Raw genomic sequence first — 23940 nt, 5'->3', positions numbered from 1 at the left:
AGTAAGCAAATCGGATTCCGGGGGATACCCAAAGGGAGCACGCACCAGTCTCGGGCCGCTAGTGGGCGCTTGCGGAAGGACAGCCGGATCCGCGACCTGTCCAGCTGAAAGCCCACCTGTGTGCTGCCTGGCAGGTACCGCCCCTCACATGAAAAGAAAGTAGGCGAAAATTCACATGCACCTGCATCCCCTTTTTCTTTTGCGCTGTCACTGGAGCTGGCACCGGCCTGCCTTGCAACAGGCTGGAGGCGAGGTAACCACTCTCATTTGCAGTAGGCGCCGCCATCCCGTGACCAGGAGGCAGTCTAATTGCTCCGGACAGCAAAACTGTGTATTTTCAGAACCAGGAAATGGGAAAGGACAGAGCGCGGCCAAAGCGCAGGCCTCAGCTGTCCATCGGCGCTCGGCGTATAGGGCGGCGGCGGATCCAGGATATCGCGCTCATAGCCGCTGTCGCGGTACACGCGCCTGCGCGGCATGCCAGCCCTCATTTCCACCCTGGCACGCGACGCCGGCACCAGCTCGAACTGCACGGCAAAGAACGTGTGGCGGCCATCGCGGGTGCGGCACTCGTAGCGCAGCGGCGTGTCGGGGTCAAAGTACGGCATGGGTTCGACGATCGAGTTTGGCATGCGCACGCACTGGTTGTTGACATCGATGAAGGGCGAGTAGAAATCGCACGCGTACACGTCGTCGGGTTTGATTTTCCAGTGCTGGCGGTGGGACGTGCGCTCAAACCACTGGCGGCGCTTCTTGGACTCGGTGTTGAGATGGTCCTTGATCGGGAAGTTCTCGGCGACCCGTCCGCTCTCGTCAAAGACACCCTCCATGGGCTGGATTTCGCGCAGTATCTTTGTGTTGATCTCGGGTACGCTGGTGGCTGGTGGACCGTGCTGGTTGGTCTTCCACGTCGACAGCTTCTGGACCGTCGCCAGGAGTGGGCTGCACGCTGAGGGCTTGTCAGACTTCATGTCGAGGATCAGCGTTCGGTCCATGCGCTTCATGAACCACTCGTAGAGCCCCGAGAACGGCGGCAGATCGAGCCTGCGGTCGAAGAAGTTGCCAAAGATGATGTCGTCGGCCGTCAGCCCCGATTTCAGGAATTGCCCGACAATCTGGATCGAGTAGAGCGCGCGCCGGCTGAACCCGTTGGCAAAGTATGCAGGCTGTGGTCGGTGGCGGATGGCAGGGGTCGCTCATCATCCCCTGGTAGCCGTAGACGCGCACGCTGATGTAGCCCTTGAACTCGGGCGTCTCGAATGCGCAGCGGCGTGTGCTCGTAGTTGACATCAATATTTTGCATTGTCTCAGTGTTGGGGCCTGCACGCACGCGCAGCACATAGTTGGCATTGCGCTGCTGGATCATCTGCCGCTGCATGGTGAACGGATCAAACATTTGCTGTTGCTGGCCGGGCATTTGCCCGCCAAATAGGGATCCAAGCATCATAGTGAAGTTGAAGGGGGGATGGTAGAGCAGTGATGGAATATAGAGGGCTAGAGTTGGTATTGAAACTAAATCGAGAAAACGACATCTCTTTCTCCGACAGATGTTGCTCCGGGCGCATATTTATATCCAGCGCTCGGGGTACAGCAGCATCCAAGGCTCCAATGTTTACGATCATTGCTGTTACCTCCAGGAGGACAAGCCAATCGGCAGTACTCTTGTTTGCACATCCTGCATCATACCTCCGAGCACAATATACACTCGGTGCTCTAACGCCGTTTAAGCACCCCACTCGCCAGTGCAAACACAAGACCCAGTCGGCCGCATGAGGTCAGCGCTCTAGACCATGTGCGAGCTCCCACGCAAGCCGAGCCCGGTCCAGTGCTAGGCTGATCCTGCAATCCATTTTCAGCGATTACCGCCAGCTGATCGATCAGCAGAAAAGTTTAGACGCAAAATTCTGATCTGTGCCCGGCTTGGAATTTTTTGCAGCTGAAGGCAGACACACTGGTCGATAAAAAATTTTTCGTGGCAAGGCAGAACCCCCTCTTCTCTCTCTTTTCTGTTGTAAAGCACTTTCTCACTTTATATTTACCACCTTCCCTCCGTTTTTGTTTCTCTAACCTTTCTTTGTGCCTGATACACAGCTCTAGTTCAGCGATCACACATAGAAAGCAGGAAATCACCCTCGTCTAAAGACATCAAAAGCACTTCAGGTATCTAGCCTCTTTAAAACAAAACAAACCTCACAAGAACAATGGCTTTCGGTCAGCGTGGTGGACGTGGTGGTGGTGGTGGTCGCGGCGGCTTCGGCGGTGGCCGCGGTGGATCGCGCGGCGGCTTCGGTGGAGGCCGTGGTGGATCGCGCGGTGGCTTCGGTGGAGGCCGTGGTGGAGCCCGCGGTGGCGGCTTCGGCGGTCGTGGTGGAGCGACTCGCGGTGCTCCCCGTGGTGGAGCCCGTGGTGGCCGTGGAGGTCGCGGTGGAGCCCGCGGTGGAGCCAAGGGCGGTGCCAAGGTCATCGTTGAGCCCCACCGCCACGAGGGTATCTTCATTGCGCGCGGCAAGGAGGATCTGCTTGTGACCAAGAACCTTGTGCCCGGCGAGTCCGTGTACGGCGAGAAGCGGATATCCGTTGATGGCCCCGACGGCACCAAGACCGAGTACCGTGTGTGGAACCCGTTCCGCTCCAAGATCGCTGCCGGTGTGCTTGGCGGTCTCGACCACATCTACATTGCCCCTGGCAAGAAGGTGCTGTACCTTGGGCGGTGCTTCGGGCACCACCGTGTCGCACGTCGCTGATGTCGTCGGCCCCGAGGGTGCTGTCTACGCTGTCGAGTTCTCGCACCGCTCTGGTCGCGATCTGATCAACATGGCCAAGAAGCGGACGAACGTCGTCCCCATTGTTGAGGATGCGCGCTATCCGCAGAAGTACCGCATGCTGGTGCCCATGGTTGACGTCATTTTCGCCGATGTCGCCCAGCCCGACCAGGCCCGTATTATTGCGCTCAACGCCCACCAGTTCCTCAAGAACGAGGGCCACATCGTCATCTCGATCAAGGCTAACTGCATTGACTCGACTGTTGAGGCCGCCAAGGTGTTCGCCAGCGAGGTCAAGAAGCTGCAGGAGGAGAAGATTAAGCCCCAGGAGCAGCTCACCCTCGAGCCGTATGAGCGTGACCACGCCATCGTCGTCGGTGTGTACCGCCCGGAGAAGAAGTAAAAAATTGAGTCTTTATCAATAATCTCTCTCTTTCCTTGTTCTATTTCTCGCCTCTTTACCATATATGCTGGTCTGGCTGGGCGCTGCTGTTTAGCTAGTGGCCAGTGTATTTCTCACAAATACATACAAAAACATTCATTTCGGTTGGCAAACCCAGCAGTTTCGGGTATGTGGCCGTCACATATCCAGGTGGACCAGGATTCAAGGGGAGGAAATCATCGGACTGCAGTTTCCCAAGAAGCTTAATGCATATGTGCACATGCATCATCCTTCGGTGGTCACATAGCAGCAATTTTCCCATGAGCTATTAGCTGCTGCCAGTCCTCCCCTCCTCTCTCCTGGACATCAGCGCAATAGCAGGTGGCATAATGGCCGAGGATGCAGGCTGCCGGTTCGCATCACGCTCTCGCCGAAACTCGGACGCAGCAGGCGCCAAGCGGATTAATGTGCTCATCTGACTCTGCCACACACCACCACCATTCGGGCAGCGATTATAGCGTCATGTGGAGCGGTATGCATTGCAGGCCAGGAATCGATGGGGGCAGCTGCGTAAGGAGAACATCCTGGTATGCATGCTGGCATTAATGAGAGGATCCGCAGAGAACCTTAAAAGGCGCCGCTGCGGTCCCACACCAAAAGGGCGAGAAATTGCGGGCCTGCCGTGCAATTCCTCCATGCACATTGTGGTTTGTCCTGAATAGGAAGCGGCCGGATGTAGGCCAGGTCACGCCTGCATGTGGCCAGCGAACAAGCTGGTTTGACTAATACAGGCCCGCTCTTGCAGGATTCGGCGCGCCAGGCCGATCCGCACCTTTTTGCCGCCCTTATTCGGCAAGAAAGAATGGATTCTCCGACTTGCCCTAGGGCCGCCAATCTTGTATTAAAGCACACCGAACAAGGACCCACGCCCAGTTGCCGAAGGGAGAAGGTGTTGGAAACTGCAATCTCCTTCTTCACTTCCTTTGACAGCCTTAATTTATGACCCTGTAAGCATATACCTATTTTCGACATACCCACTGCTGCCTGATTCACTCTAAATACGGCTACGACATGCTTGCCTCTGAGCGCCGCTCCATCGACGCACTGCATGGAAGCAGCAAACCTCTGAAGCCAGCCAACTCGATTCTGGGCATGGTGCGTCGCCGCAATACAACAGCCACACCGGCAGTCCGTCGGCCTGTGGTCATAACCCGCGTTGACGCACCCAAGCCGCAGACGCTGGAGCCCACGCTGGACCTGGGCGAGATCATCCGACGCAAAGACGACATTCTCGACGCCATTGACCAGGGCGTCGCCCCATCCAGTCCCTCCGACACCTCCAGTGTCACCATGGTTCCGCCGCAGCTGCGCTCGGGCAAGCGGCCGGTCTCGTGGGCAACCAGTGAGCCGGCAGCGCGGCGACACTCCGACATGGCCCGTGCCTCGACCGACAGCCGGCCGAGTCTGGGCGACGGGAAGCGGCGGCTGCGCCACGACTATTTCCGTGTGGCCACCATGGACGGCCACCCGACGATCCCCGCCCAGTACCGGTGTCCGATCGCCCTGTGCGGGAGCAGGTTTTTGTACTTTGAGCAGTTGCAGGAGCACTGGACCGAGCATCCGTGGAACCGTGGCGGGATCCTGACGCCTGTGTGCGATGGCGGCACCAGGAGGCTTGGGTGGTGGGAGCATAAGAAGAAGTTCTTCGCTTCGCTGATCCATGGCTCTCACCAGATTGAGTTCCATGATGAAAGCGACCGGCTGAAGCTGCGGAGGCGCGCGGTCAGTGTTAACCAGGCGTGTCAGTCGGACTATGGCGATATCCACCTGTTTGGGTCGCGCAGTTACCATGTGTCGCCGAGAGTGGTTCCCATGCGCCAGGTCGTTGCTTGGGAGAGAGCGCGCGACAGGCGCTAGCTGGCTTTCACATTTGTTCTTTATCCTTGAGGTAGTGGTGGCTTGACTATATAGTTTGCCACACGTCTTGGGCTGTCCGTCATTAAATGTATTTTATAATATGTATTGCCGCTCGCCAACTGCTGCGTCCAGCCACAAATTCGAGCTTGGACTCGAGTCAGCAGCCACCAATAACATGGGTTGAATGCAGCCATCGCCATTGAGCCACAGGATGGACATGTGGCAAGTATAGAACGGAAAAGCGAACCAGCTGGGGGAAGCCAAGGCCCACTGGCAGATTTGCTGCAATGAAATTATTGGGCTGTTCTCACCGGCGACAGCAGCGAGTAAGCCAGTATGATCCCAGGTGGAGCCAATGGGGGAGAAGGCAGACCATCGTGCTCCGCTAATTGCACATTACTCTCGCCCCCACCAACAGTCACCCAACAGCGCACAACATGCGCTCAGTAGGATCTGGGCGGACGCTGGTAGCCTTTTCCCACCCCTTACCACTCTGTAAACATAGGGGGGCAGGTACACTCTGGCTGAAAAGCTTTTTCCTGATCCGTGTACATGGGGGAGAGGAGGGGGAGATGTAGTGCAGCAGCATGGCTTGTATGCCAGGTACAACTGCTTGATCATGCCTGTTGCGGAATTCCCTGAACAAGGGATGTCGGCATTACCTTAGCATGTTCGCGTTGGGATGTTTCCATGCATGTCGCTTGCCAGCAGGACATTGCGAAAGGAAGGTGCGGTCGGGGCTAGTAATCCCCATTTCCCTTCATGGTGTCCAAACAGTCGCCTGAAATTGGATGGGGAAAGCAGCGTCGATCGCAGCTACGGATTGAGCGAGGTCCGGGCTTTCAGAGGCGCGATGGGCAGAAATCGGCGACGAATGATGTTACAAGCTACTGCTAAAACGGCTACTGGCCGAGGTGTGTCATTGTTGCTATCCGGCGTCTGGAGTGCATAATGCTTCCATCGGGACCAGGAAAAGGAAGGATGCACAAGCGCAGCGGGATGGCCACAATCAGCGCCAGTTCCTTTTCACCGGGGCACAGTTTGATAATTCTTTGTGTGGGGTAGGCGAAGGAGAAAAGTTATTTAAAGGGCCTGCTCGCACCCCCCCATGCAGCCCTCCGACACAGCGAACGCTTTTGCATAACTACTCGACACCTGCTTCTATTCTTCAACCCCCTTCGTTCTCATACATATTTCTGTAATACTATTTTTTTCTCTTTCTTCACAATGGTCAAAGGAAACCGCATCGAGTTTGAGCTTGACCAGCCGGAGATAATACTGCGCGGCATGGTCGATGAGGCGTCAGGGACGATTTTCTCCGGGACCCTGGTGGTGAACCTGTCCGAGTCCATCCGGGTCAAAGGGCTGAGCATGAGCTTGACCGGGTGCGAGCACCTCGAGTGGGACTACCGTAAGTATCGCGCTTAGGGCTATTTGTATACCCATCCACTGGAAAAACCATTTCCCCCGACTGGCTGAGTAATATGAAAATCGCAAAAACGTGTATGCATGAATGACTTTGTCATGCTAGGCATATGACAAACTTGTCTTTCCCATGCAAGCGCGGACATGACATTCTATCTATCCATTTCCGGGTGTATGCTGGCGGCCTTTCGGGGGCTACAGCTGCCCAGATTAGCCGGGCAGAGGCAGCAAAAGGGTGAAGTCAGGAAATGGGCTTTGTCTGATTCCTATTTACTGGTGTGAACTGAAAGGATTCATGCAACTATGGCGACATGCAAATGCGCTTCAAAATGGGGTAGACCAGAAGAACCACGAACCCTCAACTGACGATCCAACGCGTGCTTATAGACAGCGACGACCTCCTGGCGACGTTCCACCGCGAGACAGTACCAATCAAGCACACATGGACATTCTTCAGCACATCAGGACGGACGCAAAGTCGAGACATGGGAGGCTGGGCGGCACGAGTTCCCGTTCTCATTGGTGTTTCCTGGCACATTGCCCGAGACAATCAGCATTCCGTACGCCAACGTCACATACACATTGAAGGCGACACTGCGGCGCACCGGCATCATGTCAAACCTGTCTGCAAAGCGCGAGGTTCTGGTAAAACGCGATCTGACGATGGACGGCGGGTTTGGCACGGGCGCCATTGACGTAGAGAACCGGTGGCGGGACAAGCTGGACTTCCACATCGTGGCTGATGCCGACACATTTGTGCCGGGCGACGAGATGATGGCCAAATTCACATTCCAGCCGCTGGTCAAAAACATACATCTGACGAAAATCGGCGTGCTACTGAAGGAATACGTGCGGTGCCATACGCCGATGGGCGATGCCGAGAAGATGGTGTCGCGGGCAGTTGCGTTCTCCGAGGTGGTGCCAAAGTACGATGCGCTGCACGAGCTATGACCTGGAGATGGCGGCCATTGACGATTCGCGGAATCCAGTACGTTGCGCCGACGACGCCCAGGTCGGAGTCGGCAGTGCCGCTGTCGTCTGGTAGTGAGGCAGTGCCGCCCATGACACACTCCAACACATCGCCATGCATGGCGGGCGAGATCAGACCACCAATGCAGGCACACACATCGACGCACAGTGGGCCGTCATCGGTATTTGGCTCACTAATATCGCATTACCACAGCACACACTCTAGCAACAATAGCAGCAGCGTCAATCTCCCGTCCTCCAGCAGCAGCCGGCTGCAGCAGTCACCACGCTTCGGCGGCATCAGCCTGCTGCCGCTCGACCACGGCCACCCGTCGCTGGCAAAGTACGATAAGAGCGCCGGAGCCTCGGGCTCGCGCACCCCCACGTGTGCTCCACCGGGCATCGACCTGACACACGCGGTCGAGGAGTCGATCCGACTGAAGGTGCCCGAGGCATTCAAGCGGCTGCAGTACGACCACATATCGTCGTATATTGAGGTGACGCACAAGCTCAAGTTCTCGATCCATTTCAAGGACCCTGACAATCATCCGCACACGCTGTGGATCAGCGTGCCGGTCTCGATTGTGCCGGTGATCGCCGGGTCCACTACCCACGGTGTGACGGCCGAGCTGCCGACCTATGAGCTGGCAGGCGCTGGATGAGCGCGTGGCCGTCGGAACCGCTGATCCCAACCCGCCAACATACGACGAGCTCCTATCAGAAGTCAACTCGGCCGCATCATCCATCGCCCCTCTTTCGCGACCACCCACTGCCAGCCTGCGGTCCACCGACGACAGCCCCGTGGAGTCCGTCCCGCCCTCTGACACTGAGGGAGCAGCAGAGCAGCAGCCCGTGCCGTCAATCGACGTTGTGGGTGCGGGCAGCCGGAGCTCGAGTGACTCGGAGCCGCGCATTATCGTGCCGCCAGCGTACTCGTGCCGGCGCCAGAGCCGCAACCACCTGATGGTGGATGGGGACCGCCCGCAGGTGCACCCGGTGGCGCTGCAGAACTTTTTGCGCCGCAGCGTGGTGATGTTCCCGGCGTCGACCGAGGCCACCCCAGTGCATTCGCCGTCGGGCTCGCCGATGGCGTCGCCGTTGATGAAGGCGACCGCTGACAATATGCTGCCATCGCTGGCCACATATACGATGGCATCCCCGTCAGGATCTCTCCAGGACCAGAGCCGGCTGGCCGACGACCTGTCGGTACTCAACATCCGCATGCCTGAACGCACCCACCCGCACACAAAGTAAAAACTCTAATTGTCTAATATCACGCATTTTATGTTACTTGGCAAAACGTACAATGTTACTCATAGTGTATCGCTGTCGCAATCTGACGTGCTTGGCGATCTCACTACCATTCCCTCGACGTCCATCCGGGGCGCCAGCCTGATCCACCGCTCCGACACCACCCTCCGGACAGTCTCATTCGCAATACACACAATGTGCCTGCCGCGCCAGAACTCCAGAAGCCCCAGGTCATCCAGTGTGAACAAAATGTCCTCGATACGAATGCCCGTGCGCCCGGCCAGCCGCGCCAACGACACTATCTTGGTACTGCCGTCCCTCAGCAGCTCATTGATTACAGCTCGTCGCCAGTACGCCCGGAAGCTATGGAACCCTTGCGGCGACAATGGCTGCTCAGGCCCGCCCACCATGCCATCGCGTCTGGCCAGCTCGTAGCTGATTTCTATAAGCAGCTGGCCAAAGTTCTGGCCCCGGAACGGCGGCAGAATCAAGATGCACGCGAGCAAATTGCCGTCCACCGACGACTTCTCCTTGGAGAAGTACCCGACGAACTTTAGCCCCCTAGGTGTGCGTGCCAGGAGGACGTAGAAAAAGAAGCTCCCGATATCGTAGTACACGGTCTTTTGGTCCAGAAACAGCTTCGACAGCAGGCACAGGTTCTGGCAGTACAGCAGCTCCTGCTTCCCGTCGATCTCACACACGCTAGCCGTGCCGTCCTCGTAGATCTTGCGGCCACGCGGAAACCCGCTATGGCACGCGTGCGTATCAAGGGCCGTGCGCGTTTTCATGTATTTCAGGCACCGCTCGCATATGTACAGGTCGTGCTGGTAGCCGCTCGGGTACGGAGACGCGTACCACGCCGCGATACGGTGGCTGCCCAGGTGTATTTGTGTTATTTGCCCATTGCTCTCTGCATCGTGCGTTTGCGCAGTCGCCGTGGTTTTCTTGCCCATGTAATAGCCGTGTAGCTGCACCCGAGCTGGGTCCGGTCGTCTGCGTGTAGGTTATGTTATAGCGTAGTGAGGGGGTCTGAAGGTGAAGACAGCTGTAGATTGCATTGGCCCTAGGTAGGGCGGTGTAGAGAGCTGCAGAGGAGAAAAATATTTTCGCTCTCTTCAATAGGCATTCACGTGATACACAATTTAACCTTCTTTCTCTGCTCCGTCTCGCTGTCTGGGTCTTCTTTGACCCTGTTTTCCAAGAATTCCACAACACTATATAAAATGTATAATGGCATTGGCCTGACAACACCCCGCGGCACCGGCACCAGCGGGCACGTCGTGCGCAACGCGTCGGCACTCAAGCCCAGCCAAAAGCACCGGCGAATTGAGCGCAAAGAGCGTGCCCCCAAGCCCGTCGACCCGAGCATTCTCGAGCACGAGCGCAAGCGCCAGGTAGAAATCAAATGCCTGTTTCTGCAGGACGAGCTGGAGGAGCAAGGACTGGAGGAGGCCGAGGTGGAGCGCCGCGTCGGTGTGCTGCGCCAGCAATTGCTGAGCAACCTGGAGACTGCGAGCTTGCCGGAAGCTAAATTGCGCAGTTTCGAGACACAGCGAGTGCGGGAGCGGAAAGAAAAGGAAAACGAGCGGTTCGCCAGAGCCATGCGCATTGACAAGGAGCATGTGGAGGGCGAGGCGTTTGATCCAGGAGCTGGTTGAATTGAAGCGCAAGCTGCGGAGGCTGGAGAGGGAGGAGGAGCGGGAGGAGGAGGAGGAGAGAAGGAGGGAGCGGGAGGAGGAGGAGGAGAGAAGGAGAGACAGGGCGAAGCAGAGGCGGATACGGTACGAGAGAAGCGGATCAAGAGACAGCCGCCGCAGTGCGTCGCCGGGTTGCAGCAGATCGCCTGCGCCGGCGCGTGCTGTGGACGGCGGCGAGCCCGGCGAAATCGAAGACACGGAGCCCATTAAGGAGCCAGTGTCAGGCAGCGAGTCGGGCGAAGAGCGCGAGTAAGAGTGCATTTGTTTTGGTCTCAATGAAAATCTATGAAAACAGCTACTCATCGATGTCCGAGTCGATGATGAGCGGGAAGTTCAGGATCGCTGCTACTCCCGTCAGCTGGTTCAGCTGCTCGCCCGACACGTGCAAGCTGGAGAACACCAGCACGTTGGCGTTCGACAACCTTGCATCCTCGACCTAGCTTGATGTACTTTCGGCGCGTCGGGATATCCTGCTGCCCGGAACAGCTCATCGGTGACCAGCAGTGTGCCAATGGCGCCGTTCTCTGCTGCCTTGCATACATCGTCGTACCCGTAGAACGCCCGGTCCGGGTCGTTGTTCAGCATCTGGTAGAAGCTGTCCAGCGCCTTGACCTCCTGCGCTGCCTTGGTAGTCCGCCAGCCTTGCCTTGATTTGCGCGTCCTTCATGATCTCCTCTACCGCGCCCTTGTGGCCCGACGACGTGTGTACCAGCAGGAACTTCTTCTTGTTTTCCATGATCACCTTGTCGTCGGTTTTGACTGCCTGCGCTAGCATGATGCTCGTAGAACTGCTCGCGCACGAACCCGGGACTGCCAATAACCACCACCTTGACCACGCTAAAGTCAATGTGCTGCTTGATTGCCCGGTACACGTTCTCGTAGAACCGCACCACGCCCTTCTCGTAGTTGGTCGTCGACCCTTTACGCTTGCGCGGAATCGCCACCTCCACCCTCTGCCTGACAACCGTCATATATTGCGTCAGCAGGCACACCACCGCCAGCCCTTCCTCCATCGTCACCACCGCCACATCGGCCTGCTTTGTGATATCGCAGGCGTCCTTGATTCGCTCCAGGGAAATCATATCCCACTCGCCCTTTGCCAGCGTGAACTGCTGGTTCATCTCCACGTCCAATGTGTGGTACTGCCCGAGGCCAACGTACTTGTTCTCGGCGATGTTGCGCCCGTTGATGCGCAGTGCCTGCTGCTTGCACGTCAAAGAATATGTCCTCGATCGATATTGTCAGCTTTACGTGCACGCGGTCTGTCGACACTGAGCCGGTCGAGGTCTCGGTCTTGACCCCGCGCACTGAGGTCGCTGTCAGCTGGTCGCCCTTTTGAATCAGGTTGTAGAGATGCCACATGTCCTCGGGCTGCTCGGGAATTAGCCGCACTGTGCCCGAGCGGTCCTTTTCGATGTTCTGCTTCAGGAGCTTCATTGCCAATTAGTGTGAATTGCTCGTACTCTTTACTATTATATGGCACAGACAGCAAAAAGTGGAAAAAAAAATCGAACACCAAGCCAAGCTTGACCCCAGCCCGGCTGAGTCAGCCGGTGGCGATCGAGGAGGAAAAGTGGATCAGGGGTGCACAGGCACCAGGTTTAGCTGGGCAAACAAAGATTGGGAATGTCGTCCCAGTGCTGCCATATTTTGGCTATCTGGACATCCCGCAGGTCCCCTCTGTACGCACATGCTGCCTTCTGCACTCTACCAATACGTTTATAGTACCAAGCATCGAGCACAACTCATGCATCTAGTTACACTGCATTCTGCACTCTGTATATCCGCTCCGGCTCACCTGTGCCTCACACACAAGATTCGACTGCTTTATATAGATATCGCCAGCAACATCGTTATATGCAATATTTTCAGCTCTGACAAGGTATTTTTGAAGTGGCAAAATACGACCATCTTGAATAGATGCAAAAAATGCTGCTAATGAAAGTCATACTGATGGAAATGTTCAGCATCAGCAAGCCATTTATGCCGATCAGTTGCGCCCCCTGATGCCTAAATATGGCATTACACATGCTCAGCCGCAATGAATCAGCCTTCCTTATCCGCACCATGGCAATGGCGCCCTGGCTCTACCTGCTGCATATCAGTGTGAAAGTACTGGGCTAGCCGAGCCGTGGGCAGTTTCGATTTACTTTGCCTCTCTACTTTCCGCTTATATGTTTAATATCAGGGCTAGTCACAGTTCATCCTACATTGATATGCCGAACCACAGAGCTCCCTACTGTTGCTCAATACCGCTGCTCTACTTGCGGCCTCTTGTTTGATAGCATCCGCGAGGAACTTGTACATAGCTACTCGCACAGAGCAGTATTTCGAATGATGGTCCATCGCGGCGCTATGCTTGAATTCAGGATCCTGGATGGAAAGCATGTCATATGTCGATGTGGTTTGACATTTCCAATCAGTTTCATGCAGAACCACCACGCACGGGTGTGTAAGCTGTGTATTGTGGAAGCGCGTAGAGCGCTCTCAAAATCCACGATAGGTGCTGCAGCTACACCGGTTGCTGAGCCTCAAATCTCCAATGGCAAATGGATAACATACAATGGTCCAACAAATCTGCTGGCCAACTCCCCGACAGCATCCTCCACATCAGCCAGCCTGCGCACCAGCAGCCCTCTTGACGCGGTCGGGCTCTACATAGATCAGTCCTCCAGCTTGCTAATCTGCAATCTGTGTAAAACAACTGTAGTATGTCCTGATATTCGGAGTCATTTCGCATGGTGTGTGGCCAACCTCGAGTCGGGGCGATATGATGTGCCTACGTCTCAGCAACAGATGTCTGCTGTCAAATACCTTGAGGCGGTGCCGCATGCCGTATGCAGCTTCAAGGCGGCTAGTGAATGGCTCGACGCGCACAAAGGAATGAGCATCGCACGAATACCCTACCTTCCTGTATTCATTGCGGACAAATGCCAAAAATGCGGGTACCTGGTCGGACCATTGAATTCAATGCCAGCGCATTACGCTGCCTTGCATCCAGAGCTGCCTGTACCTGAGGGCCAAACCCTGGTGCGTGCACATCGACCTTTCCGCCAAAATCCACTGAAGACGTTCATTCAAATCGCTGACGACAGAGTTGCCGAACCACAAGCATGTTTTTCTGGCCAAAATCTCTCACCTGCGGATTCTGCAACCATCAAAACGCCATTGGTGATGGGCGGTGGGAATTTCAGCCTCGTGGCGGAAATATTGGGCTGGAGCCAACTGCTAGAGCCAGCATTATTCCGGGAGCTGGCACCATTGACACGCTGGGCAGATCGCAGCGACAGAAGCTGGAGGCACATATTCGAGCGACTTGTCGAATGTGATATCAACGAGGCGTATATAACTGGCTCGGAGTTGGCAGTGAGCGATAGAATTCGCGAGTCAAAGTTTCTGCTTGACGCATGGTTTGCCATCAAGCCGCATGAGCGAGAACTGGTTGACAGTGGCGCCCGGATCTACATGCTGCTGCTGCGAGCATGTGAGGAGTGCCGCTTCTGGGTGCCGCTGGGGATCACAACGGAGCAGGTCGAGGCTGCATTAAAGCTCAAGCAGCTCTTGGAGAAGGGCTGTAATGAGGACGCCGGCAATCTGACCAGCGAGCTCGTGTCCCTTTTCAAGGATCTCAACATCGCAATGTTGGTGTACTCGCTACCAGCAGGATTCTCTTGGAATAGCCACTTTATCATTCGTGCACTGGGCTTGCTTGCATGGAGTGGCAACCACCCCTTTGACCCAATGGCTATCTCCAAGTGTGTTAGCAGAGTCGCTGTCTGGTCTCGTATTGCATTCTACCTAGCCCACCAGCCGATGATGGACATGGAGCATCACCAAAGTGCACTTCTAGCGATTCAGCTTTCGCATACCAACTTGCTTTCCGAGAACCAGACGCCATACGGGGCGATGTCAAAGGCTGAGTGTGTTTTAAAGTGGGCAGCGATCTGTGATCCATCAAGCGGGATCATTCAGTGGACTCCAAACAGCAGCTTTACCCAAATGACGTATATTCGGCAGCATGTACGCATGGATGAGATCTCGCGCACATACACCTGCATCATCGCCCATCTTGAGGAGGTGCTAGCAGACATTCTGGGTGATTGCGGTACAGACTTGACCTCTATCTCGGTTGCTAACAGCATTGCCGATGACACCAGCGACTATACCAACAGCCGGATCGTTTTTGAGACACCCAGACAACGGATTCGTTGAGCATGCCCATCAGCTTTTTGGAAATATGGTCGAGAAGGGGGTGTTTCTAAAGGTAAATGCAGCGCAGCCCGATGCATGGGACCGCAGCCCAATGGTGAGATGGCAGCAGAGAGTTAGCGAATTCGTCGACTACCTCATCACTGCTCTCTGCATAGTTAGCCATGCGCTGGCTCTCCCCTGCGACCTTGCTGATCTTCGACTGCAAAGCCGCCTGTGTCAGCCGCGCAGCGTGTTTGCTGTCAACAACACGATCAAGCTTGTGTCATGGCATGGCAGTGGCACGTCTCTGCTGCTGCATGCAAGGCTGGCCGACATTCTGCTCCGATATTGTGTGCTGGTACGTCCCTGCGAACAGTCTGTAGCCATCATTCTAGCTGAAAGCGAACAGCAGAAGGTAGCACACGCCTTGAACTATCATGATTTCCTGCTGGTTAAAGAGGGGAGATCCATCGGTGAAGACGATATTCGCAGTATCTTTGCCTCAGTCTGGGCCAACGAGTCCAGCTGCGGCTTGTCTCTGAGTGATTATCAACGGATTTCTGGAACATTTGCAATTGCTTTGCTGCACAGAGGCATGTCGGCCTCAGCTATTACCAGATTGTGCACGTTGACTGCTGCCGGATACCAGAAGAGCACCGCAGCAGATAAGATTCAAGCACCTGCCACAGTCACACATCTGCACGACTGTGGCCATTCACAGCTCTGGGCAGATTTGCTGGAGTCTGTTCAGCGCACCAGTTCAAACCACCACAAGTAATAAATGGCTAGGGCTTATCTTCACCAACAACACGTCTATGGTATACAATAGCGCCATTTATTTAATGAGATACGGGAGAAGCAGAAAAGTATGTGCAATTAGTGTGTAATCGAAGGACTCTCGTTCACAAACTTGCCCTCCAAGATGCACTGCTCTAGAACAAAGTGCGCGACATCGGCCCTCGACACATAGTATCCAGAGGCACCGTACTCTGCACGGTACTTTCCGGTAAGAGCGCCGTTGGTCAGCAGTGTCGGACGCACAATCGTGTACGGCACCCCGCTCTCCTTGATAGCTGTCTCTGCCACCAGCTTGTGCTTGTGTGGGGTCGCTAGAGCGATCTTGTACAGCGGCCTCATAATATACGGCACATCATAGCTGCCGCCAACGCCCGTGGACGACACCATGACGACGCGCGGCTGGCTCTCAGCACGTGTCTCCTTGATGATCTCCAGGATGTGCGCGGCTGCAGTTTCCTCGATACCAACGTCGTTGGCGGTGGTGAGGCCGGTGGGCGTCGCCCCCAGAGAGGTAACGATGATGTCGGCATTGTCGATGGCCTTGGCCACGTCGTCCTTGTTTGTTGCGTCGCCCTGGACTACGGTGATCTTGGCAAGCTGCTCATCGGTAAACGGCAGCTTGGAGGGCGTTCGAGCGAGGACAGTGATGCTGATGTTGTCCTTGGCGAGGGCCTGCTCGACGAAGGCTTGGCCAGTATGACGAGAAGCTCCGAAGACTGTGATGCGCATGGTTGGCTATTTGCAGGAAGATGGAGATGGAAGTAGGGTAAGAATCTGCTGGTGCTGTCCTCAATGTCGCCTGCAAATTCCCCGGCTTTTATACTCGCCCTTTTCTCTTGGCTCTTGGCAACCAGCCTGCAACTCCCCTCACATCTATTTCAGACTGTGCAATAGGTGATGTGAATCCTCTTCCCAACAACGTTGTTTGACTGTGCCTGCTGACCAACAAAACAGCAGATCCTGTTCTGCATCCTGGCAGGACGTTCAAGTCCCGCCCGTGCGTGCCAAGGCACAGGCGGAGGCGCGGGACACCTCGTCTTACCAGGCGATACCTGGTTGCGAACTGCTCGTACTGAATTATGAAATATATTTCTTATGTATGTTTTTCTAACCTCACTGCTTGGGAGCAGGGGCATCGGCCGGCGCCGGCTGGCCTTGAGAGAATCCTTCCTTGAGCATCTTCCAGATTGTCATGTCCTTCATTTGCTGCTTCATCTCCTCCTCGTACTGCTGGCGCTCCTTCTCGATCGACACGAGCATCTCCTTGTGGTGGGCCTCAAAGTTCTCGCGCATCAGTTTGCGCACCCGGTCGAACTCGGGCTCGGGCGGGTGGTCCATATCGGCGGGTCCGCCGCCAAACACAGCTGCCTTCCAGCTGTTGGCGTTCTTGCGCTTCTCCTCCCACTCATCGACCAGCTGCTTGCGGATCGAGTCCTGCCATTTGCTGAACTCGAGCGCGCCGTCCATGCCCTTGTATGTCTTGAGCCAGGGCCGCACGTCCTTGGGCTCCATCATGCTGACATACTCGAGGAACTGCGTCATCTGCTCAATCCAATTGTCGCCTAGGCTGCCCAGTGAATGGCCGTGCCAAGAGCCCACTCTCCGGCTGCAGCTCAAAGGCCTCAGGGTCAATGTCAATCATGATCACCTTGGACATGTCGCGGTTTAGGGCCGACAGATCCTTGTAGTTCTTGCCGTCGATGTTGCGCATGTGCTCGCGGTATAGCCGGTACGGCGCATAACCGAGGGGGTCCAGCCGGGACATCACCAGCTCGCCTGAGTGGGAGGGCTGCGTCGAGAAGATCACCAGCTCGTACATGCTCGCCATGTACGCCAAAAAGTGGTCGAGTCCAGGCCGCTTGGCGATCCGCCAGCCGCTCTCCTTGGTCCAGTCCATGTGGATCAGCAGGTCATCAAGGATTCAGCACCAGCGTATACGGGGGCATGTAGTCAGCCGGCTCCGGCAGCAGCTTCTCCGACACCGGATCTGACAGGAACGAGAACGACGCACTGCCGCGCTTTAACACACGGTGCCACAGCTGCAGGGCAAAGTTCTGCTCGGCGTTGTCCGAAAGACCCTTCTCAATCTCCTCGGACGTATACGGACGGCCAAAGTAGCCGACCGCGCCGATAACCAGGCCGATCGCCAGTCCGGTTCCAGCATACTTGGCCGCCTTGACACGCGGCTCATCCTCCAGCGGCGGCAGATCGGCACGCTGCCGACGCGCACGCCTGGCCTCTGCTGCGGTCATGCCATCCCTCGACTGGTCGTGTCCCTCATTGCCGACTGGCTCGCCAGTCTCGTTGCCCAGGATGCCACTTGCCATGCCACCGCCCGTCGATGCAAATCCGAACGGCGAGGCAGCAGATTTGGCTTCGGCCTTTGGTGCTTCAGTCCTCTGCACTGGGGGCTTCGGCTTCTGCCTTGGGGGCTCCAGTTTCCACAGCGGGTTCCTCGGCGCTGATGGGCTTTGGTTCAGTCTCCTCGGGCTTCTTTGCCGGCTCAGGCACACTCTCGGACGACTTTCTGATCCGGATCATCGATGGCATCGTGGTGCCCAGAGCCCGCGCCTGCAGCCGAGCAGCAGCCGCAGGAAGTCTGGTGCGGCCGTTTTGGACTTGCCGTGCAAGTGGCGATGCAAATCGACCAAACATTGTTGTAGTTTTAGGTTTAGAAGAGCGAGTAAAAGTGAATCGCAAGGTATAATGAGTCTGAGAGATAAAGCGGGGGTCGAAGAAAAAAGCGCTGACGAGAGAATAGCATAGAAGGACTCGGCTATCAGCTGGACCTCGGCTTCGCAGCTTACGAGCCTCTTCACTGGTGCGCCGATATTTTTTCTGGCCGATATTGGGCGTCCATCCCCTGGCCCCGCACCCGGCGATCAGCAAATTCCACCGGCGCGATCAGTGATTAAAGAACCACGAAAAAGCGCGTCCTTTCGGAGCATTAGCAGCGCCAAACATTTTGCTTCTTTTCGCAGACCGTCACTTTTTTGCGCCCTTTTCTGCGCCCTTTTCTGCTGCTGAGCATATTCGGACTCCTTCGGTTCATCGGTCGCAAATGGATACAGATATCGAGGATCCGACAGACTGGCCAGCAGAGTTTGCCCACCTGCGTGAGACTGACCAACTACTGCGTTGTCCAATATGTAAGGAGTATCTCGACACAGCCATGGCCTCTGCGAACTGCGGCCACACGTTCTGTTCCCTCTGCGTGCGCCGGTGTCTGAGTCAGAAAACCCAATGTCCCATGTGCCACGACCAGCTGACCGAGAGCGACCTGCAGCCCAGCCGGCTCATTGATAGTCTCGTGAAGTCGTTCAAACAGGGCCGTCGCCAGTTGCTGGACACGCTGACTCGCAATCCGCAGTCCCCAGCGCCTGCGCAAAATGGCCATAGGAAACGGCCGCGGATACAGACGCGCAGTTCTACACGAACTGCCGAGGGAATGCTACCGACACCGCAAGCGACCTCGGACAGACTGGCAGCAGCCGATCTATCATCAGACAATGAGCTGCCTGCAGCTACTGACGGCGAGTATCTCGGAAGCTCCCCCAGCAGTGTACAGATCATCGATGACGACGACGGTGACTACGATGATGATAGCGACTTTGCGCGGCTCATCGCGCCGCGCCAAACCCACTATGGTCTCCTGCCCCAGCTGCGGCGCAAAGGTGCGGGAGTCAACCATCAACTCACATCTGAATCGGTGCCTGGCAGGCAAGACCACCGAGCCTGATTCGAAGAACTTTTTGCGTTCTCGCCGCACTGTCCCATTATCCACAGGTGCTAGCCGCCTGCCTAAACCAACAAAACTCGCCTACAAGCTGCTGACAGAGTCCAAGCTACGCAAAGTGTTAAAGGAGCTTGGCATCAGAGCCACAGGCGATAAGCACCAGATGCAGGCACGGCATAGCGAGTGGGTCAACATATACATGGCCTAACCACGACTCGGAGTCGCCGGTATCAGACCGCCAGCTGCTGAAGCGCCTCGATGTCTGGGAGTCCACTGCGTCCAAACCCGATGCAACGAAAACACTTGCCACTCAAAGGGATGTCGATCGAGCATGCAGCCAAATATGCCAGCACGTTCGCTGCCCTGGTTGCGCAGGCGAGCACGGCCCGAAGGCCAGTGGTGGCATCAATTCCCGAATCACCACCATCGTCGCAGGTATAGAAATTGTGTAGTTTTGATTTAGTTATCGGTTCGACGTTGAAAGATATTTAGCGCGCACTCAATCGTAAATGTACACCAAAGCGTGCATAAGGGTCCACACCAGCACATACGACAGCATGGTGTTCATGATCGGTGTCACCGCAATATCCATAGCGCTCGACTTGAAGAACACGGCCGGCTTGCCCTGGCACTTGACAAAGAACACCAGCGTGGACAGAAACACCCAGTTCAGCAGAAAGAAAATGAACCCGTTCCACCCGGTCAGCCCGAGCACGCCCGCCGCTGTGCCAATGCCCCACGACGCCAACGTATGAATGTTCGACAGCTGCAAATTGTTCCACTGCACCGTCGGCTCAAAGTACTTGAACATTTCCGCCTGCGCATCTGCCATTGTATGTGAAGCGTCTAGGGATTACAAGTCGTTTTGAAATTAAAGAGGGTGTAGAGGAGAAGCGTGTTCAAGTGTGGAAAAATGTGGAGATCAAAGAGAGCTTCGCCTGGCCAGCAAATTCTGGGCCAGCGCTCTTTTTTCTTCTTCCCGTGTTTTACATTTCCTCATAAGCTTGCATTGCGACAATAGCTGAAAATGGGCAGTGGCGATTTGAACATGAAAAAGTCGTGGCACCCGCTGACTATGGCGAATCAGCGGCGGGTGGCCGAGGAGAAGCGCAAGGCCGAGGAAGAAGCCCAGCGCACTGCCAAGATGCAAAAGGAGCTGCGCGCCGAGCGCCAGCGCGAAGAGATGGAGCGCCTGAACCAGTCGCTCAGCGGCAAGAAGACCAACCAGCTTGAGTGGATGTACAAAGCGCCGACAGTTGCATCGCAGACCGACGAGGACCTGGAGGCGTACTTGCTAGGCAAACGCAGCATCGCAGACATCATCGATACGAAGGAGAAGGCAGATGCTCCCGAGGATAAGTGGAAGGGCGACATGCTGGCGTTCTCCAACCGGAATGTCAACAGCGAGCGAGACCTACGCGCAAAGGACATGGAGGATCCGCTGGTGGCTATTAAGCGCCGTGAGCAGGAGGCGATACAGCGGATGATGAGCAACCCGCTGTACAAGAAGGACACGCAAAAGACGAAAAAGTCGAGGTCCAAGGACAAGAAGCGCGACTCGAGCAAGGACCGGGACGAAGAGCGGCGGCATCGTCACAGGCATAGGAACCGCCATAATGGTAGCAGCAGATCCATACGCGACGGGATCGGAAGCATCCCACGGCGAAGAGTCAAAGGGCAGCACTGGCGACAAAAGCAGCAGCCGGCATCGGCACCACCGCTCGCGGACAGACGGTGCTCGGGAGTCGCGAGATGATTCGGGCACAGTACCAGGGACAGGCGGTCCAGGTCCCCGTCCGACCGGCGACACAAATCCTCCTCTTCCCACCGCCGAGACTAATGTATTTGCTTTAATAGAAATGGTGTTGGTATTGAAGTCATGTCTATAAGGGATAAAAGTGGCAGTTGCGAATGAGTGAGAGGGCATGTGGTGGTATTGTATCTTGAATATCTGAGGACAAGCAATGCTTTGGCCAAAACCGACAAGCACAAGGCCGGCTAGCCTGTGGGGGGCGTAGAGCCCTAAGAGTCAGCCGGTGGAGCGTTGGTATCACGCTGGATCCTGGCCTCAAACGCTTTCCGCATCTGTGGTGTGTCAAAGTAGAAGAAGTACTCTCCAGTGGCAAACCTGATTGAGATGGCGTTGGCGATGAGGAGGTCGTCAGAAACATCGCATGGTGCCGTCAGCGGCTCCCCCAGGCTGATGACATCCTGACGGGACGACGCTGCACTCGTTGATGTATGTGAATAGTTTATCCTCTGTCAGCACAAAGTACCGGCGCTTCCAGAACGGGCAGGTTCGGTTCCTGGATCGTCATGTAGCCACGCAGGCCCTTCTTGACTGAGCTATCCAGAATGCCCTGCCTTTTCTGCCTGGCGAGACACCTCCTTGCGGTGCACCTTGACCGAGTCAATGAGCTGCACCACCTCCATAGAATCGGCAAACGAACCAGCCATGGACATCCTAGAATCGCCTTTGCTGCCTAAAGCACGGTGCCTGTCAATCGGATGGAAGGCGCTGTGGCGCAAGCCAGCCGGCGTATGGGTGATTGAGAGTGAAGACATGGCGCCCAGTCAGCGAGTAGCGGCCATGGTTGATCTTTGTGTCGGACGCACTAAACGATACGCGCGGGTAGCTGCTCTTGTGGTCACTCACGTAGCGCGATGTTTCGCCGCCGCTTGGAAGCAGATTCGCCTCGATATACTCGGCGCTGGCAATGCTGTCATCGATCGAGAATGAGCTTTCTGAGCTGCGGGCGACAGAATTATCGCCGCCATAGCCCTCGTCGGGGGCAGCCCCGTCCTTCTGAGACTTGGTGCTGCCATTGAACGATCTCGGGGTGGGTGGCGCGATAAGGAAGTCTGCATTGGCTACCTTGCCTCGGCGGAACTCGCTGGTGCCATGGGAACCTAGGAGAGATGGGCACATTATTATTAGTGTATGCTGAGGGTCTATTAATTGGGCTGGAAGGCTGGAGCTTTCGGGGGTGAGAGAGCAAACTGACGGGTGTGGATAGGAGTGCATCCTAAACCATCAGCTATATTTTATACAGCAAGGGCGAACGCCCTTCCATAGGTCATCGGCCTAAAAAGTCAGTAGAGCGCATGTCAAACAGGCCGATATGACACTGGCAAATTATTAATAACTCTGCAGTCTTGGATCGAAAAACTAGGCGAAGTCTGAAGTTCCTGAGCCCAAGATTTCGCCATTTGGCCACTTAGACAAGAGGAATGCAGTGTGGGGGAGAGGGGAGTAGCAGGCAGAATATCGATTGCGTCTTTGCGGTGTCAGTATGTGTGATTTCTCAAACCAGCGCTGGCGTACTGCGGGCTCTCCACTAGGGGCAGCATATTTTTAGCCTCCTTGTTACATATGCACCATCTACTTTTCTTGGTCGATGATTGCTGCATATCCATGTAGTTTCTGAGGGGATAGGGAGGATACCCAGAGCGACCGCATGGATACTGCAGCATTGGCGCACCATGTATTTTCCTCTGCAAGACCTACCTTCGCCATCGTCCGTCAACAGACATCCTGTCGTTGTCTTTCTCGGACGTCTCTTTCCAGCACCTTTTCTTCCTCCATAGGCACATCTTCATCCCGTTCAGGAATAGGCGTGCCAGACCGGGAATTGGACCCGCCAGCATCGGTCATGGATTCGACGATCGACGCGAGTGACTGCGTTGCCGCTGAGCGCTGAGACCAGAACTTGTTTTTCGGCCCTGTTCGGTGACGACGCTCGAGACCGCTCGTATCCTGCTATAGTAGAAATTGGGCTTTGGATTTTAACAAGACAGCGCTTGCCGGTGCTGAGCCATGGTGAAAGCAATGAGCGCGAGTGCAGAGCAGCGAGGATGCATAGGGCTGTCCTCTGGCTCTGAGAAGATGGAGGGAGTGAGAAGGAAGCATATGTACAGTGAGTGAGGGTGACGAGGGCGCCTGCTGCTTTTTGACTGATGGTTGCTATAAAAGACGCATAGTTATCATCTACCACGACCACCGCTTCCCTGCTGCAATACGCCATTAGGTGTGGTAGGATCAATCTGCCCCACACATCACGCACAGAGCATACGCAAATGCGCATCGTCGCATACAATACCTTTCATGGGCAGCGTCTTGATGGCCAGGTGGCTGGTTTTGGCACGCAGCATGCCTGGTGTCAGCTCTGACGGCTTCGAGGTGTTGACAGTGACATCGTAGTGACTAAAGTATGCTGCAACGACTCTTTGGTGGGCCAGACCGCGGGCTATATGTCAACATCAAGAGGTCTGGATCAGCTTTCGAGTGTGGTATAGTCAGTGCGCCTCAGAAAGGGCCGTCTGTGGGCCAGCTGTATTCTGGAGATGCCGGACAATGAAGCATGCTCCATTCGTCGAACGCTAAACACTTACCTCTCTGGACGCCGCTAACAATTTGGACATACATGGAAAATCACAATATTGACATTTGTGTGAGTTAGCTGCCTTGCCAAATAAAACGAAACTTCAGCTTCGACAGGCAACAATACAAGGCGATATATGGCCCGCAATATGCGCCAGGTTTGTTTGCTTGCCTAAAAATTGCTGTCTGTTTGCGCTGTTTGCGCCATTCTTCCTTACCTGATCTTTTCCGAGACATGGGTGACCAAAACATTGGACCCCTCAAAGTAGATAAACGCAAATACAACTTCTTCGGGGATGCTCTGTGCCATTTCGTTCACACCGCCGCTGCCTGCTTGCGTACAGCGAGAGCTTGTCGCGGGTGCTGTGGTACCCGACGATCATCCTAGGCCATAGCAGTAACAAGACGGCACAAACGCGTCAGCTTCATTG

The 23940-nt window shown here is 55.6% G+C and overlaps 14 protein-coding genes across 14 annotated transcripts; 7 read left to right on the top strand and 7 right to left on the bottom strand.

Annotated features, from left to right (window-relative positions):
- Positions 1–362: 362 nt before the first annotated feature.
- On the bottom strand, positions 363–1517 carry DL89DRAFT_264427 (uncharacterized protein; the record flags this gene model as incomplete). The annotated part of the gene is made up of 2 exons (XM_040886245.1): positions 1228–1517; positions 363–1195 (listed from the first exon to the last, which is right to left on the bottom strand). Coding segments are annotated over exons 1-2 (1053 nt in total), but the record flags the coding sequence as incomplete, so codon positions are not given.
- Positions 1518–2201: 684 nt separating this feature from the next.
- Positions 2202–3165, top strand: DL89DRAFT_320081 (Fibrillarin; the record flags this gene model as incomplete). Its single annotated transcript, XM_040891181.1, has 2 exons — positions 2202–2729; positions 2761–3165. The coding sequence occupies 2 exons, from the start codon at positions 2202–2204 to the stop codon at positions 3163–3165; spliced, it is 933 nt and encodes a 310-aa protein (XP_040747803.1).
- A 930-nt stretch (positions 3166–4095) lies between these two features.
- DL89DRAFT_264426 (uncharacterized protein) lies at positions 4096–5156 on the top strand. The gene has a single exon (XM_040886244.1). The coding sequence runs from the start codon at positions 4216–4218 to the stop codon at positions 5059–5061; it is 846 nt and encodes a 281-aa protein (XP_040747802.1). The 5' UTR covers positions 4096–4215; the 3' UTR covers positions 5062–5156.
- Positions 5157–6194: 1038 nt separating this feature from the next.
- DL89DRAFT_264425 (uncharacterized protein) lies at positions 6195–8738 on the top strand. Its single transcript, XM_040886243.1, has 5 exons — positions 6195–6472; positions 6874–6911; positions 6952–7404; positions 7476–8072; positions 8107–8738. Exons 1-5 carry the CDS (start codon positions 6289–6291, stop codon positions 8707–8709), a joined length of 1875 nt encoding a protein of 624 aa, XP_040747801.1. The 5' UTR covers positions 6195–6288; the 3' UTR covers positions 8710–8738.
- Positions 8739–8768: 30 nt separating this feature from the next.
- DL89DRAFT_300813 (acyl-CoA N-acyltransferase) lies at positions 8769–9797 on the bottom strand (the record flags this gene model as incomplete). Its single annotated transcript, XM_040890830.1, has 1 exon — positions 8769–9797. Exon 1 carries the CDS (start codon positions 9657–9659, stop codon positions 8769–8771), a length of 891 nt encoding a protein of 296 aa, XP_040747800.1. The 5' UTR covers positions 9660–9797.
- Positions 9798–9929: 132 nt separating this feature from the next.
- DL89DRAFT_254400 (cwf21-domain-containing protein) lies at positions 9930–10364 on the top strand (the record flags this gene model as incomplete). Its single annotated transcript, XM_040885271.1, has 1 exon — positions 9930–10364. One exon carries the CDS (start codon positions 9930–9932, stop codon positions 10362–10364), a length of 435 nt encoding a protein of 144 aa, XP_040747799.1.
- Positions 10365–10640: 276 nt separating this feature from the next.
- DL89DRAFT_264424 (protein pelota) lies at positions 10641–12339 on the bottom strand. Its single transcript, XM_040886242.1, has 6 exons — positions 12090–12339; positions 11616–11834; positions 11204–11569; positions 11083–11166; positions 10854–11027; positions 10641–10833 (listed from the first exon to the last, which is right to left on the bottom strand). The coding sequence occupies exons 1-6, from the start codon at positions 12093–12095 to the stop codon at positions 10699–10701; spliced, it is 984 nt and encodes a 327-aa protein (XP_040747798.1). The 5' UTR covers positions 12096–12339; the 3' UTR covers positions 10641–10698.
- An 860-nt stretch (positions 12340–13199) lies between these two features.
- On the top strand, positions 13200–14636 carry DL89DRAFT_320075 (uncharacterized protein; the record flags this gene model as incomplete). The annotated part of the gene is made up of 2 exons (XM_040891180.1): positions 13200–13238; positions 13716–14636. The coding sequence occupies 2 exons, from the start codon at positions 13200–13202 to the stop codon at positions 14613–14615; spliced, it is 939 nt and encodes a 312-aa protein (XP_040747797.1). The 3' UTR covers positions 14616–14636.
- Positions 14637–15406: 770 nt separating this feature from the next.
- On the bottom strand, positions 15407–16248 carry DL89DRAFT_19428 (NAD(P)-binding protein). The gene has a single exon (XM_040883974.1). The coding sequence runs from the start codon at positions 16119–16121 to the stop codon at positions 15471–15473; it is 651 nt and encodes a 216-aa protein (XP_040747796.1). The 5' UTR covers positions 16122–16248; the 3' UTR covers positions 15407–15470.
- A 257-nt stretch (positions 16249–16505) lies between these two features.
- On the bottom strand, positions 16506–18047 carry DL89DRAFT_290106 (uncharacterized protein; the record flags this gene model as incomplete). The annotated part of the gene is made up of 4 exons (XM_040890048.1): positions 16506–16954; positions 16992–17274; positions 17321–17766; positions 17798–18047. 4 exons carry the CDS (start codon positions 18045–18047, stop codon positions 16506–16508), a joined length of 1428 nt encoding a protein of 475 aa, XP_040747795.1.
- A 330-nt stretch (positions 18048–18377) lies between these two features.
- DL89DRAFT_264422 (uncharacterized protein) lies at positions 18378–19627 on the top strand. Its single transcript, XM_040886241.1, is given in 4 exon segments — positions 18378–18979; positions 18999–19315; positions 19350–19481; positions 19504–19627. 4 exon segments carry the CDS (start codon positions 18454–18456, stop codon positions 19567–19569), a joined length of 1041 nt encoding a protein of 346 aa, XP_040747794.1. The 5' UTR covers positions 18378–18453; the 3' UTR covers positions 19570–19627.
- Positions 19558–20112, bottom strand: DL89DRAFT_19411 (uncharacterized protein). Its single transcript, XM_040883973.1, has one exon. The coding sequence runs from the start codon at positions 19958–19960 to the stop codon at positions 19628–19630; it is 333 nt and encodes a 110-aa protein (XP_040747793.1). The 5' UTR covers positions 19961–20112; the 3' UTR covers positions 19558–19627.
- Positions 20086–21003, top strand: DL89DRAFT_264421 (uncharacterized protein). The gene is made up of 2 exons (XM_040886240.1): positions 20086–20862; positions 20896–21003. Exons 1-2 carry the CDS (start codon positions 20156–20158, stop codon positions 20966–20968), a joined length of 780 nt encoding a protein of 259 aa, XP_040747792.1. The 5' UTR covers positions 20086–20155; the 3' UTR covers positions 20969–21003.
- Positions 21004–22733: 1730 nt separating this feature from the next.
- On the bottom strand, positions 22734–23819 carry DL89DRAFT_254391 (uncharacterized protein; the record flags this gene model as incomplete). Its single annotated transcript, XM_040885270.1, has 4 exons — positions 22734–23092; positions 23193–23375; positions 23521–23534; positions 23728–23819. 4 exons carry the CDS (start codon positions 23817–23819, stop codon positions 22734–22736), a joined length of 648 nt encoding a protein of 215 aa, XP_040747791.1.
- Between the last annotated feature and the right edge of the window lie 121 nt (positions 23820–23940).

The sequence above is a fragment of the Linderina pennispora genome (assembly GCF_002104995.1).
Source record: "Linderina pennispora strain ATCC 12442 chromosome Unknown DL89scaffold_1, whole genome shotgun sequence".
Classification (NCBI taxonomy): Eukaryota; Fungi; Kickxellomycota; class Kickxellomycetes; order Kickxellales; family Kickxellaceae; genus Linderina; species Linderina pennispora.
The sequence above is the reverse complement of the archived record's forward strand: the minus strand, read 5'-3'. Positions and strand labels throughout refer to the sequence as shown.